The following is a 16,610-nucleotide window of genomic DNA, read 5'->3' as shown; positions in this document are numbered from 1 at the left end:
GTTTTATTTTCACTTGCCTTCTATAAGAAGATGTTTGGTATCACAGAAATCAATGAGTTGCAAATATCAAACATCAAATAAATCAATTACAATTGAAATGTACTCAATCCGTGACATTAAATCCTAATCTGCAAAGTAAAAAATGGCTCTAATGTAAACATCTTTTCAGTAAACGTGCGTTGAACTGTTGACAGTCACTTACGTCACAGTGGAAGGGCTTGATGTGGCCGTGCCAGTGGATCTGCTGTAAGACTGTAAGACAGCGGTGTGAATCGGAGTGCTGCTCAGCTCATTATCCGATCGAGAGAACCTGAGCCATCTTAAGCGTGAAGGCAGAAACGATAAGTCTCTCAGCTTAATCTACATCAAAGTCTTGATCTTAAGATATTTGGTATCAAAATTGCTGGAGGAGTAAATGTTCCTACAGACAAGTGGGAAGTGTTAGACAAGTGAGTGTAAAAAATGTATAATAATACGAATGGATGCAGAATAACACGATTAAAGCATCAGGTGACAAACTGTAACATGATTTGAGTCATTGTTGAAGACCTTAAGTTATAAAGCATCCAGAGCATGACTGCCCTCTATAACTATTCTATCAGTATCAACTCAAAGAAGGTTGAAGGTAACATGAGGTTGTAGAAACGTTGCCCGCGGTATGATTTTATATTCCACAGTATCCCAGGACACTTATGAGCCATGTGGGATTTGTCACACGCCTGTGTATAAAGCACGCAAACTGCTGGTGACAAAGCAGGAGATAATTAGGTGCTTTGTGTATTAACAATATTATTTTGTGTTTTAGGTGCCTAGAATGAATACTGTTTGCTTATTTTTTCCTCTGGTCTTCCAGAGCCAGCCCTCTCTTATCCATCCTGGCAGCATATTGCTCTTTATTGACTTCACTTCTTGAATCGAACCAGAGTCATTGTTCCACGTGAATGATGGCTGAATGAAATGGATGACTGTGTGTTTTTTAGTGGACTTTGTACTGTAATGGTGTGTTCTGTCAGCATTTGAATAACTGCGGTGTGCCCATGTATACAGTTGTGAGGATGTGTTATGAATTACCTTCTGTCATCTCTGCCCCTCCTTGTGTCCTTTGTCTCCTGCTACCCATTGGTGTCGGAGGCAGTAACGGCCTCTCTGATAGGTGGACGCTGATTGTGGTTTATAACCCCTGTAGTGGCTGACTCTTTGTCTTTAAAACAGTAAGGGATTCAAAGGGATGAAGCTGAGTCTGACTGGTCATGTGAGTGGTGATGCTGGACAGGCTTAAGCAGGGTTACACTAAGGATCTTTAAGGTTAAGCTCAGTCTGCAGAGCGGAGGGAGTCTATTTAAAGGACAACACCTCCCTCTCTTGAATGATTCAACATTTTGCCCCTCCCCCACTTCTCATCAAGATCAGCTGGAGGAAGTGGTGGCTCAGCCAATAGGATAACAGTAGCAGATTGACTCTATGTGTGTTTCTCCAGCTGAGAGGGGAAGCAAGTCTGGACATGTAGCAGCAGCAGCTCTGCCTCTGTGTTTGTGTGTTTGAAACAAAATGTAGGGCAGCCACTGTCTCTCTTCCTATCTTTTCCTCTGTCTTTGTTTCTGCGCTGTGCTGCAGTCGCCGTGGCGACTGCTGACATTGTTGCCGCAGCTCCACTTCCGTATTTGCAGAGGCTTGGCTCTTTCTCTGGGATTCTCTCTCCGTGTGGACTCACCTCGTGGATTTTCAGAAGGGGCATGTAACCTCCCCAAGGATCTGTTGTCTGTGTGGGTGTGTGTATGTGAGTGTGTGTGTGAAAGAGAGGTGAGGTGGCATCAGGATACAGCCATGAATTCCTGCTGGAAAATGAAAATTCAGGTACTGATCCTTGTTCTTAATGGTGTTGCTGTTGTTGGTGTCTGTCTTTGTGTTGTTTTTGTCGATGATACCGATGTCGGTCTTGTTATTGTTGTGATTCTTTTCTTCATGCGAGTGCGAACTGGGGACGGTGATAACAAAAGGGAGGTGGGAGCTTGTTGTTTCCATTCACTGGTCGTTATGGCGAGGCCTCCTGTCTCCGTGGTGATGGCAGAGTGCTTGTGTTTAGCCAAGAGATAAAGGAATTGCCAGAATTTTTTATTTTTTTGTGTGTTTGTTCCATCCTTTTTTGGGGGTTATAGAATTATGTGTGTAGATGGATCTTCTCCTATATTTTTTTATACATGTCATTCAAAAACCTCAATGCACATTTAATGCATGTGCAAGGGATGTTTGTATGCATGTCTTTGCCGTTCAGAAGAGCATCTGCCACCCCTTCAGTGTGAAAGGTTGACCCACTTTTTCCTGCGCTGCTGCCCTTTGTTCAGGATGAGTGGGGGTGAACAAGATAGAACTGCCCACAAGCCTTGTTATCTGTTTGAGTTTTGTGGGTGTTTGATGACAGATTGCCAAACCATAGGACATTATAAAATCCCATATCTGCTCTGACTCTGTCCCACACAAAGATTTACAAAGCCCTCGTCCCTGCCAGAGGGTTTTGCTCTTCGCTCATTTGCTTCGGCGTTCAACTGTCCTTGTGTGAGATTGCAAAAAGAGGCAGAAGCTCTGGCAGGGTGCTGCTCCAACTGCAAAGAGAAACTGTGGACACACACAAGGCCTCGTTAGAAGAGCAGGCAGACATGCACACAAATATTCTCCCTCTCAGTCCACAGCTTAGCATATCACATCATCGACTGATGAACCAAATCGCGGAGCTTTGTGTCAAATCTGCAGCTGGGCGGCACGAGGGGGAGATTAGTGCAGTCACGTGTGAGCACAGCTTAAAACCTGTTCTACAGGGGAGATATGATGAAGAAGTGGCATAAGTTAGATATGGCTGGACAAAAGAGGATGCAAAGAACGTTTGTGTTCTATGATGTGGTTTACTTGTAATGTGGATATTTTGTTTTCCTGATAGTCTTCCAGGGTAGGTTTGACATTTGCCCCCACTTGTACTTTTCTCTAAGCAATCACTGGAGAGTACATCTCTACCGGATTTTACTGTCATTTTAACTCTTTTCAAATGGTTTGGCATACCAGTGTATGTTCTGCCAAGTTTTTTGAGAGGAGTGGCACAAAATGTAAACGGCAAAACCTGTTCCTCAACATTTTCGGTGTCCTTTGCTGGGAGGCCCAAAATGAAGCAAGCGCTGTACAACGTTGTTGTAATGTAGCACAGCTTGATAGCTACTGGATGTAACTGCAATATTTTACTGCCCATGGCACCCATTGAATGGTTGATGCATTTTACCACTGCTCTCAGTGGACTAGTTATTTTTCTAATCCATAAAAGTTTGATTTTAAATATCTAGACTCAGTCAGCTATAGTGTGAACTGAAACCAAAGAACCTCGCTTTGCAGTGTTCTCTTCCACTTCTGCTTCTTGTTTTTCTCTGGAAAGTCTCAATTTCAAAACCTCCGAGTATGGTTTTAGCATTCTTGATAATTTAGCTCTCATGCTCGTCATAATCATTGCACAAGATATTGCCACTGAAGAAAATAAAAAAAACACATTCTCCGAGGCTTTAAATGGGGTCTTAGGATTCCTTGTGTTGATACTTCTCTGCACAGCTGCTAAGTGCTACTATCCATAAAGATGCTGCTTCGTGGTGTTGAACTCCATGGCAGTGACATAATCTATTGCTTAGAGCTGTTGAAGTAAGAATTTGCAGAATTGTTGTTTTACACCAGTAGTCTTTTAAAATAAGTCTTTGTTAAGTTGGCCTCATGGCTTCTGTTAGCATGTCTGCGAACCTCAGAGTGGATGATTTGATCACAAGTGGACGGAGGGCTCAGACACTAATAATGCAGCTGATCAGAAGGCACTGCACTGAACTATCTGTGGCTTCATTTTTTTTTTATGACTCGCGTCATGTGGAAGAGAAAAAAAAAAAAGAGATGTTGCTAATGAGGAAATGTGAACTCGCCGCAGAGTCACAAAAACATTTCAGCATATTCTGATATCTGCAGCCTCCTTTATTGAATAGACACACCCTTGATTTAGTCTTTATCATACATCCCAGTTCGACTTGCATCTCCTGCTCAAAACTGCCTTTTACCGTAGGTCTGTTGCTTTTAAATTAGACTGGTTTTGCACTTCTGCAAGCAATACTTAGCCCTACTGGAATAGATCATCATAGTACTTTATATAACATGATAGTCCCTGTCTCCCCTTACTGCATCCTGTTTGGACATACTAATGTAATTATGCCTAAGATGAAAGGTGATGAGGGATCGAGCAGGAGGACAAGGATGAGGAGAAGGGGGAGGTGGTGATAGGAAAGCACAAGTATACATCCTGCTGATGAGCACACAGATAGACACTCTCATTCACACAGACTTGCAAAAGCTGTTGATTTGTGCTCCGGGTCGGGGGTTGTTTCCTTCTCCCTCTGCAGTATCCCCTTACCTCAGTTTGATGTGGTTTATGAATCACATCGAAATTGGCACACACAGATGCTGCAGACTAAAGTTATGGGGGCTGCAGTTTTGATTTGTTAATTCTTTGGTCAATGGACAAACAGTTAGCTGTTTTGTAGACATCACCTTCTCTCTGAACTGAGTGAAGCTTGCAGAATGTAACGTCCATGTCCTTTTTCCTTCCAGGCACAGCTATTTCTTTTTTTTAAATTTTATTCTTTTTATGCGTCTGTGGTCAGCCAGACTCTGGTTGTTGTTAGTGCACATAGTTATAATTTCTCATCTGGTCATTCACTCCTTTCCAGCTGCCTACTCAGTCAGGCTGCATTTCCTCCATAAGTGGCCTCTGAACACTGACAGGGACAGGAAACCACAGAAAGGCAAACTTCCTCTCCTGATGGCACTCACTGTGGTGGATATGGTGAGGGAGGAACTAATTGATCAAATGTTTGTTCGAATGTCTTGTTTAACTGTGTGTGATGCAAAATTCAGCTGTATTTTCTGGCTAACATAATGTTTGTCATGACTAACTTTACGTTGCTGGAATTTGTTTTATACTTTTCTCTTGGAGTCGATGCAATTCAGGCAGAGGAATGTCAGCTGTGTGCCTTGCATGGCAATCTTGTGTCGACTTGTTTTCAGCCAAAAAGAAAAGTGGTGGCCTGATTTTTAGATCTGCATTTGGCATAATGATCAGGCCAAGAAGGATCTTAGTATGCTCAGGCCATATTTTTTCAGGGAAACTTCTCAAATGTAAACACATCACCATGTTCAGTCTGACACAGGCTCAGCTCTCTTTCTGTTGTCATACCTGCAGGATCGCAGGCTTTGCTCAGCTTTACCTGTCAGCTGATTGTCTTTATTTTTAACTCGGGCCATTTAACTAGAAGGAACGTAGCTATGTTTGTCCATGGTGCTTTTCTTTAAGGGTGAGACCTGTGACAACTTGAACCTTTTACTAAAACTAGAGTACAGATTAAAATAAGTTTGACTTGCAGTCAAAAGCAGGCTAAGTGAAAGCAGAAATTATGTTGAGTCTATATTCTGGATGGGGAAGTTTTGGCTGCATAGAACATGCCTATTGTCAGGTTTAAGTAGTTGTTTTCATATCGTCTACAGTTGCTCATCTGCAGTTTTAAAACTTACCTGACTTAAACAAAGAAACTTGCTAAAAATGCTCTAAAAGTACTCTGTATAATGTCCAAAGATTATTAGTTCAAGAACACAAAATAAAGGTTTTCTTGTCTATCGAAGGTGAATTTTGGGGGATCCTGGGGCTGACAAATCTAGCCAGACTTTCTAACTAGGGACTCTTCCTGTGGTGTTTTTCGTTTTTCCAAATCTGAGATTCTGTAGGAAAATCTAAGTCATCCGTTGTTATGAAATACTACAATAAAAAACAAATGTTTCATAGAATAAATAACATTCATGCACATTAAGCAGTTTGTCACAAGGAGACAATTATTCCTATTTTCTTGACAGCTAGTATTCATGTTGATTAATCATAATAAAGTGCTTGCATGTGTGTTTTATTTTTACATATTTTTATGCATGGAGCAGGTTTTTTTTTTCCTTAAATCTAAATCAAGTTTGCCTTGTAGTTGAGCTACATGTCATTGAGCTGCAGTGATTAACTAATCAATCTGTTGTGATTAGCTAATTATACAGCTTCTGGTTAATGGAGGAGTTCAGCAGCTTGCGGAAGTCTCTTAGAGATCTTATACATTTACTGAGAAAGAACAATGGTGGAAAATAACAGTGTCGCACACACATGCACCAACAACAAATGTCCCTGATTTAATTTCTCTTACAGTCATCTCATTATCTCCATTTGATAGCAGTCATTTATTTTGCTCCTCTCTTGCTTACTTTATGTGTCTTTCTGTGTCGATTTTTTTCCCTTCTCCTCCCTGTTCATCTTGTTAGAATGTCAGCAATTTATCGCCTGAGATAAAGTGTGTTCTTTGGTGCTATTTCAACTGAGGACCTGTCACAGAAGGCAACTCTCTGTGTTAGGGAACAGGCTGCTTGTTTAACCTTTCTAATCAAATGGGTTGTAGAGCTCGGTAGAAATAGTACTTACAGTACATCGGAGTCCCTCCTCGACATAGCTTGCGTTGGATGGAGGCCACTTTCAAGTGTTGTCAGACCAAAATAAATTTGTATCGTTTTGAATTGTCCTTGGACAGCTTCTTTTCTTGTTCTTGACATTATGGTTGGAGAACTCCAAAAGCATTGTTTGTGAGAGTGACTTTATTAACTTCTTGATTCAAACTCTCGCTATTAAAATTGTGGCACTGCAGCGTAGGGGTGGTTCTCAGTAATTTATAGTGCAGTGAGCTCTGTCTCTGGGGTGTCTTCAAGCCAACGTTTGCTCTTTTTTTTTTCCAAGCTTGAAGCAAGTTGTAGTATTCATGATGTGTTTAACAGTGATCAAATTATTCCAGGCAACAGAAATGTTTTCCTCTACTTGTTGCTGGTAATGATGGTAGATTTTCTTTTTCCACCAGTGGAAGCCTATGATGCAGTGCTGCTAGAAAGAGCATTCGTGCTGATTATTTGCAGCCAGAAAAACAAACTCGAGCACCATGACTGTCTCTAGGATGGCCAGGTTCAGGACCAGATGCAACAAGCCCTGGCAAAATATAAAACAAACAGTTTAGATAGAGCAATAAGGTCTGTAATTTGCGTATATTTTAGTTCCTTTGAAATGTCAAGCAGATCGGATTTGTTCCATCCTGTCGTCTCATGTGAAGTTTGTCAAGTCTGTTTGTCTGTTGTTGCTGTAAAAAGCCGCTCACTGACTGTAAAAGTTTCAGGTTTGTGTTCTGGGAAGGCTCAAGCAGAAGCTGTAGGCTTGCACTCTTGCATAACGCTGGTGGGAAATGGTTCATTTGGTGGTAGGATTCACTTCTCTGAAACAGGATTTAAAAACAAAGTAAGACACATTTGCCTTTGGTGTTTATGCAGTTTTCTAATTCGTATGGTTCTTGCAGGTCTTTTAATCTCCTTTTCCCAGTTAGTTCTACAACGGCGTTGACATTTACATCTCCTGGAGTTAGATTTGAAGACTGCATTTGTATTCATAAAAGAAAACAACACATTTTGAAGGTGTCACTCTGAATTTAGAGGAAAAGGGATGAACACTTCGGTGAACAGTTTTTTGCAGCCCTAAATTATATTGTTCCCGGTCTCTGTAAGAGCTGCTGAAGTGTCTACATAATCATGCAATGTCAACCTTTTAAGGTTACAGCTAACAACTGTTTTCATATTTATCCATCTAGTTTGAAAGTGCCTATTTGAATTTATAAGAAGATATGGTGACATTCCCAGACGTTGTCCAAAGTCCAAAGATATTTAAATTAAAGTGACATTAAAGAGAGAAAAGTTCAGCCCAGTCTCTGACATCTCCATCAAATATCACATTGTGTTTGGGGAAAAAAAAAGTTTGGTTAGAAGAGTGAAACTTTGCTGAAGAGGGTTAAATTTGCAAAGGCTTCATCTTTCTGAGATCCTTGCATAAAAGCAAGCTAAGCTCTCCTCCCTGTGGGCCAAGAACAGAGTCCTGAAAAACTCAGTGATCCCTCTGAATATGACCTCGTCTCATATAAGCTTCCTTTTTTACAAGCTTGAGCCTTTAGAGTCCAGTCTGAAAGTTGTGTTATTAAAGTCTTCGCCTGCTAACAGACCCACAGAGGAGGTGAAGAAAGAGGGACACGGCCGACTGTGAAACCTGAGCCCTCTTTTATCAGAATTATGCATGAGTCCAGTGAATAAGGCTTCTTTTTTTAGCCTCCAGTCTAGGTGGCAGGGTAGGTGACTCCCAGACCTTGTATTGTGTGTGACACAGTTTAAAAGAGATTGTTCTTCAAGTCAAATTCACTTTGAGAAAAGAGCAATTGATACCCACTGGCTACACATCTTTCATCATCCATGCTCAGTTTCTCTCTTCCCATCACTGCAGTCTCTAAAGGTCTCAAGTCCATTTGTGGCCTTGTTATTTCCAAAAAACTCTCAATTTGGCCATGTCTGCTCGTTACTTCTTTTCTGACCAAGAATGAAGGATTAAGGACAAGGATCATCAATTTGTTCTATTCTTTTGCTCTGCCTTTTGTCCTTGACTGTCATCTCTAGAAAAACCTCATTTGGATGCCGTTAAACAATGTGACAGTCGATGTGCTGAACAAATTGCGCCCATTGAGAACTGCATTTACCATTCTGTGGTATTGTATTTACTGAACTGAAGAAGTAATTGCATAAAAATGGTGAAGAGCTGCTCAATTCAACAGTACAGACAGAGACTGAGATCATGTCCCTCTATGCGGCTAAAGTACCGATTTTTCGACCTTTTCAGTCCTTTTTTATGTATTTCTGTGTGTGAATGCAAAGCTTAAAGTTGTATCACTGCATCGGCCTGAAGATTAAAAGATTAATTCAGTTTAATATTGGGCATGATGTCCATAAGTTGGCAGCTGACATGTTAAAAGCAGCAGAAAATGTTGGGTTGACTTTATTCTTAATAAGATGCTGCTGACTGTCAGAGAGTTAGCGGTAACAAATGGATGACATGTCTGTGTTTTAACTGCCTTGACTATGAACTCACTGCCATTTCTCCCAGTAAGAGCAGATAAGGATGGTTGTTTAAAGTTCAAGAATTTGTATGTTTGTACTCTATTTAATCACGTAATTGCATTAAAGCAGTTCTAGCTCTGAGTTATTATCAACATTGTTTGTGATAGTTTGGGTGTATTGAGATGCATGCATGCATGTTATAAGTATAGAGTGTGTGTGTGTGTGTGTGTGTGTGTGTTGTAATTACATGTCCTTGGGCTTTTCGTGAGATGAGAGGAAAATAAAGACTGAGACGGAAGGAAGCAGGGAGGGTCAGAGAAAGATGGAGAAACTCGGCACATGTAATAGTTATATCACCATGGCAACTACATACAGATAGAACACGTGAAGTTGTGAAATGATTATAATTGGTACTTTCACGGTGGAGATTACTTAGCAAACACATCTTAACAACACAAAGAAAGTATTTTAATTTCAACAAAAACAGATCTTGCCATTTTTGCGGGGTGAATGTTTGTGGGACTGTTTTGTGAGTGTGGTTGTGTGGTTCTTGATGTCTTTCCAGGCACAGTTGAATTTTTATAATTGAAAAGCTGGTAATCACTTCAAACAGGGCTTCAAAATACACTGTCATTGAGACACTGTCTGCCCAAACTCTGCAGGCAAAAAACGGCCAATGAAATACCAGCAGAAGGGGTGTCTCTATAGAGAAATGCATCACCTCACACTTGGGGTTATAATGGATCTGTGATATTATTATCGTTACCATTATTTTTAATAATTTTCTTAAATTGCAGTTACCTTTTACTGTTGGGCCAGTCATAACCATCTATCTAATATGAGATGGGTTTGCTGTTATAAGACACTAGCGTGTTGTTTAAGCATGTTGCTAAGTGTTGCATCACATATTTAATTTTTCTGATTGTGACTTTTGTCAATCTGTAACAATTTGCTCTTTGGACGTAATCCCTCGCAGACATCCAAAATTCACTGAGAGATTTCATTCCATTATGTATTTGTTTGGTGATACAAAGAAACAAATTGAGTTGTCTTTGAAATAGGAAGTATTCTTATTTGATTTGATTTAATGATGATTCTTAAATGAACATTAAATTAGCTGACTAACATTGGGTGTGGAAGTATGGATACAGCACAAAGTAGACAGTATACATTAAGGTCATTGTGTGTGCACTGTGGTGTGCAGCAGGAGAAGGTGCTATTGAATAAAGGCTAATATCACAGCTTTTAACCCATCAACAGCTTAAATGAGCTGTACTTTTGTGTAAAGTTTAAAAAAAAAAACAAAAAAAAAACAGAACAACAGAGCTTATTTCTCTCAGTAAGGATTTGTTCATGCTTGTGCACATGCCCCGTCAGACCTGGTGTGAACTCAGCATTATGTAACTGTGATTGATTGCTTATTAAGGAAGCATGCATGGCTCTAGCACCAATACTGACTGCACCACAACAACCCAGAGGCTCTTTATCTGAGTCTCTGATGCGAGCAGAGAACATTGGAGGAGAATCAAGGGTCATTAAAGCCTCAAAACACAACTTGACAGTGCTGAGCGCTGAAAGTATTTGCTTGTTTCGCTTCCTGGTTAATGATACAAATATTGTGACACCGCTTGATTTGGAGTTTGGACCGGTGCGTTATAAAATCAGCCATTCCTCCTTTCGTCTCATGCCAGAATAACTAGATTTACTAATTTAGGATGCCAAACGGCTGAGGCTTACAGGCCCCCTGAGCTGCTGTAAAATGTAGCTTGAATCAGTCATCGTGAATCAGTCCTCTGTAATCCTGCCCTGATTTTTTATTTTTTTTTTTTTCCTCCCTCATTCACATCACCATGTGCACACAAAAAATACTGACTGTACTTGTCCTCTGATACCAGCACGGGATTGACATTTTTGGATTTTAGTGAACAAATATTAAATGGATTGCTTTGAGATGTAATCCAAATCTTTGTCTCATACTTGTAAAAGTAATGAGATACCAGCTCTACTTGATGTTTAGAGCAAATTGTCAAATATGCTAACATGCTAAGCCAAGCTAGTGAGCATGGTAAATAACATTGCTGCATTGTAAATGCTGAACATGGGGTAATTAGCATTATTCAGTATAAATTAGGAGGTTGATGTGACAAGTGTTATATATAGAATCGTTTGTTTGTAATAAATGGCACTGCAGATAACTGTACAAATCATGTGGAATATTTCTTTCCTTCCTTTTTTTCTGGAAGTATGTTTCACTCACGGGAACTGTCTCTCCATCTTTTACAGAATGAAAAGCCTCTGGGTCATTCAGCAAGCAGGTCCAGCAACATATCAAAGGTGAGTAAAACCCATCCACCTGAAGATGATGATTAAAAATAAATAAATAAATAAAAATAATCTGAATTAAAACTGAAGCTGCAGTCTGGCAGCCATGACTGAGAAAAGGGAGCCAATAAATACTTTAAGGTTTCAGCAAGGTGAGCTGTGAAGGAAGGAAGATTGACAGAACTGATAGACATGCAGCTGAGTGAGATCATCTGATGGATAACTGGCCTCTTTCAGATCACTTTGTTTCAAACAGAGCTTCTCCTCCAATGAACCTCTTTGACTCTTGTTTTCTCTATTCCGTTCTCTACTTTCTTCTCCGTCACCCCCACAGGCATCTGCATTGACTAAGGCTCCATGTTTTGAGCCCATGCTCTCCTGAGCCTCTTAAAGGATAAAACCTTTTACTTGTGCTAATAGATGTCAGGATCATTTTGTCACCACAGGACAGCTCTCAGAAAAAATATTTGATCCAGGAGTCACTTGCTCTTTAAACGTGAGTTAATTAGTTAATTAGGAACTGAGTTCCTACTTTATGGTAAAATTTATAAATGCAGAACAGAAAATGAGGTTTAGCAATTTTGGTTGCTTTACTCCTGAGATAAGATTTTCCACCCCAGTTAAATTTAAGCAGTCCACCACAGCTTTATAAGAGGTGATATCATTCCACAACCCCAACTGCAGTGGAACAAGAAGTGAGTCAGATTAGTAATTCTGAACTTACAGGCTTGTATTGTGTGTCAAACTTGTGACTGTTGGTAATCACCTCAAAATCAGTGACCTTTGGTAGCATAAAAATCAGCTTGGTCTGCTGTTTAACACCATTTCGCTTTCAGTTTGACACAGAAAATGTCTTAAGTTGCTTTCTGTGGTATTTTTCCACACATTGTATTGCAAAACTTTGGATCAGAAAAGTGGAGATCGCAAAGATCCTAACATCCCAAAATATTAAACTCTCTTCACTTAAAGACTGTTTAAAAGTTCTAATTAGTTAAAAAAGTTCCAGTTTTACATCTGGAAGAATTGGCCAACTCGTGGGATCCATATGGCTGCTGCACCACAAACTAAAGATCAACATGTGCAACTTATTCTGTGAGCGGATTATGGCAGACTAACAACAAGAATATACAGTCTCCCCCAGACCACAATCCTGCAGTCTTTTTTTCTTCTTCTTTCTTTCTTTTCTTAGATCTGCCAGTTCTATTGAATATGGAAAAAAAATGGTTTCGAATGTATTTTTCTTGGTGAGATGAGAAAAGTAGTGATAATTGAGTTAACTATCAAGAAAGTCATTGTAGACTGATTAGTTAGAATGTTCTAACCTTAATTAAAACTGGACTTCTGAAGTAATCCTTAACTTCTGATCGCCATCGCTACCAAACATATCATCTCTGTAGTTTAGAGAGTTTCAGCAATGCAGCTTCCGGTGAATTTCCAAAGAGGCTGACCTCTTTCGGTCAGCAAACCAGCAGTGTTTTGCTTTAGTTTTTTTGTCTGTGGAGAGAGCAAAGAAGTGCCAATTAGGAGGCAGAATCCACTTTCTTCCCTCTTCTCAAGTTTACATTCTTTACACACAGACACATGAGTGCCAGGACTCTTATTTGCAAATGCAGGAATTGATGTCATTAGATGCCAGTATGCAGACACATTGTCACAGTGTCCTACTAGACCACCATTCCTCTGACAGATGTGTGCTAAATGGAGAGGTAGACATGAAGTATTAGGACTGCTCTTAAGTTTGAAAGCTTTAATTAATAATCACAGGTCTCTCTGCCAGCTGGTGTGTCCTACTACTCCCTAAAGGGAAATGCAACTGACTGACAGGTTTTAAATCGGTATTAATTGTTTTCTGGATGAACGAGTCTACGGAGTCTCTTCTGTTGAAGAGAGTGTGTCAGCTTGTGAGGGGAAAATGACTGGATTGAAATGGTAGGACAAATTGGAAACCCAAACAAAAAGCAGCTCAATAAACTCCTGATGGATGCTATCAATGAAAAGAATTCAGCAGTGGATTTTTTTTTATTTCTGTGCAATATATTTTCAGTAACATACAATCTTCCTGAGCCCACATTCCCTGCAAGCTGCTACAGAACTGAGGTTTTATTCATGTGTGCAGTATATTTATAAGTCCCCCCCCCACTCTCTGCAGCATTGGCAGGATGAGATGAAAGGTTTTCAGATTTCCAGCAGTGACTCAAATGTTCCCTTAGCTAAAAGAATAAGAAAAATGTAGGTCAATTTAATTTGTCTTGCAACACACTAGATCACAGTAAAATATACAGCTGATGAGGTCTTCGATTAATTTACACGTGTGCCTCGTCTGTTTGAGCTGCTTATGAAAGTTCTTATGGATAACCTCGACTGACACTCGACTGTTTTCGCTCATTTTCACGTGAGCTCCAGCCAGACTCAAAATAAGGACAGGCAAACAGACACGGAATTGCTGCACATGGCTTGGATTCAAACTGAACATTGGCTTTTGTCGGATCAAATCATGAAACGAGTACACTTGTATCCAGTTGTTGACCTACTTAAAAGGTATTTCTCTATATAAATAACCGAGAGGAGTATTTGGCACAACTGTATTTTAGATGATCTGAAATCCCAAACATGCTAAGAGTTCACTTATTCTGTCAAAGCTCCACTTTTCCACTGATGGCCCGGTGGGTTATTTGGGGTCTCTCTGGTGTGGACTTTCTGTGTAAGGGTGACTCATAAATGCATCTAATTTCTTGATATCCGGACTACTGTAGGAAAAGCTATCATGACGCACACTCATACACCAAAGTGTAAGATTTATATAACAGGAAAACAAACCATGTGTAGCCAGAGGGCGAACACTTTCATAAAGATGATATTGCTTCCATCAGTGAGCTTGTCACTGTGGGGGATTAAGGTGTGTGATATTAGATAATAATGTATGTCCAGAGCCAAAAACTCATTATCTCTCGCCTGCTGCAGACTTTGTTCATTGGTTAATTTGCTCAATAACTGATGGTTATCAAGCCGTTGAGACATAAGTTGATCAGAGAATTATAAAAGAGAGGAATGCTGGGTGAATAGTCCTCATTTTAACATGCTACACGTGAGAATGCTCCATGTTGTCTATATTTATATGTATAAAAGCAGCTCTGGAGTGTTAACCGAGCGGAGTGTAGGCTGAGGATTGCCAGCTGACTTGGCGTGAGCTGATATTTCAACCGACGAGGTCAGAAGGCTTAGCTATAGCCCTTTCTCTCCTTAGCACAGAGCCAGGAAGCTGTGTGATGCCTCCTACACAGTTTTGGAAGGAATTAAAGCATTACAGTCCTCATAAAGACGCAAAGCAGCGACGCAGCGCTCAGTGGGATGCCACTGATTTTCAGCCAAACATCTGGTCGTGCTCTCAAATTGAGGCTGCAGCCGTTTTGCAGTATTACAGGCTTGTTGTTGCAGTGCACAACCCGGGTCTGTCTCGATGCTCTCTACACAACCTGCCAGTCCATTTAGCCTGGGAAACCAGTGATGTTGAAACCATGCGCGAAGCCAAGACGATATTTTGAGGGAAGTGAAATTGATGTTTTAAGAAGTATGTCTTCTTTTCTTTTCTTCCTTTTATTTTTCAGCGTTGCTTATTTATACAGGTTTTAGCTTAAGCAGGATCTGTTTCTCGGGGAAATCTGCCTGCAATGCTGCAAAATAAAACTTATAGAGATTAGGCAAAAAAAAACAAAAACAACCCAGACTCTGTTGGAATTGGATTTTCTCTCTTAAGATGTCGGATCGTATTTACAATCACTGATACAAAGGTGCGTCAAGCTGCCAGTGCGAATTTGGGATTGCATCTCTCAGATTTTACTGTGATGCAATTGACTGCAGTAATTCTGTCCTGAAAAACAAATATGGACATAATTTATTTAGATTATATAGATTTTTGCCTCTGTCTAGTCGAGTGGTATGCTTCTTGTGAACATCATATATTTTGGCACTCGAGTCCAAAATAAATTTCCCCAAAGGAACAATTAAGTATCATCATGTTGTAGCACAACATTTATACTTGTAAATGGTATTTATACATTCTTTCTTGTTTTGACCAGAATGCCAAACCTAAAGAAAAAGCAAAAATGCGCTCGTTTTAGAAGAAGAAACACAAAGATAGTAAAAAAGAAGTTATGTTTCATGAAATTATTTCATTAGACTTCTGCCAGTCATATTATTATACTATCAAGCATCGTGTCAGATTCACTGCTACTAAGAAATTCTGATGAGGAGCAACAAACGGAGCACTAATATGTATCATAACATAGGCTTGTAAACTCAAAAATTATACCCAAAAAAAGAACAAACGTAAAAGTATCACCAAAGTCTTAGTTTTACCGATTCTGTGTACAGATCAGTCATCTTATTTTTATTTTCCTCATTGCTGCCGTGTGTCTCAGACAAGATTAACACAAGTTAATAAAGTGTATTTCTTCTTTACTGTGTACTCTTGATTCTGTAAATGGCAGCTATTTTTTATTTCTGGGGAAGATTAAAATCAAAGGTTTCATGACGGAAAACGGTTATACATGAACACGCATGTTATAACAATACATTGGTATAATCTCTCTACCTTAAAGAGATATTGCTGACAGTAGTGTTGAAGCAACTGCACTGATTGCCGATTTCTTAAAGCTCACATGAGGTGTCATTGAAGCAGAAGGGCGAGCAAGATTTTAAGACTGTCTGAAGTGCCGTAGAAATGACGGGCCAATCAAATCCACCAGCTTTCCAGCAGCTTCCTGCACAGACTGCTGCTACCAGATTAGCCCGATTAAGACTATAATATCCTTGTAGTTCCTCAGTAAAAATCCAATTGTTTTTGTATGAAACCCATTCAATGGAATAGCCTAAAAACAAAAAAGAACATACCATAGCATAGTACATTTGTGTTGCTTGGTGCGACTAGAAAAGATTACCGTTGGTGTGTGATTGAAATTTGCAAAGGTTCACTTCATATTATTGCTGCAATTTTAATATAATGACACTTATTGTTTGTGTGCGGGTGTCATCAAAAACACAGCAGGGGTCCACACTTTCAGTGAGCTACAAAACCTTGTTGGAGCCAGACAGGAGCTTCAAATAAAAATAGATAAATAAAAGAAAGATCTGAATGAATAAGCCACATCTGTAATAGAATCATACAAGTCGAATGTGAATTAAACTTTGGATTCATCAGACATTTACACTAGTCTGTTTGGGAAAAGGCTGTGTTATTAGTTGTGTGATCAATCTGCACAATGCTTGTAGCTTGATGCTATGCT

General features: G+C 39.8%; 1 protein-coding gene across 4 annotated transcripts in view; it reads left to right on the top strand.

Annotated features, from left to right (window-relative positions):
- LOC140313039 (E3 ubiquitin-protein ligase MARCHF8-like) overlaps window positions 1–16,610 on the top strand; it is a 73,870-nt gene that overhangs the window by 41,473 nt on the left and 15,787 nt on the right. For 2 of the 4 annotated variants that reach the window (XM_072390975.1, XM_072390976.1), the window contains exon 3: window positions 11,290–11,340. In XM_072390975.1, the coding sequence (XP_072247076.1) occupies window positions 11,290–11,340 (51 nt within the window). Of the gene's footprint in view, window positions 1–1,051; window positions 1,855–11,289; window positions 11,341–16,610 lie in introns of those variants that run through there. The other 2 variants (XM_072390977.1, XM_072390978.1) reach the window with 2 other exon arrangements.

The sequence above is a fragment of the Leuresthes tenuis genome, unplaced genomic scaffold, assembly GCF_036924035.1.
Source record: "Leuresthes tenuis unplaced genomic scaffold, fLeuTen1.0.hap1 SCAF_8, whole genome shotgun sequence".
In the NCBI taxonomy this organism is placed as follows: Eukaryota; Metazoa; Chordata; class Actinopteri; order Atheriniformes; family Atherinopsidae; genus Leuresthes; species Leuresthes tenuis.
The sequence above is the reverse complement of the archived record's forward strand: the minus strand, read 5'-3'. Positions and strand labels throughout refer to the sequence as shown.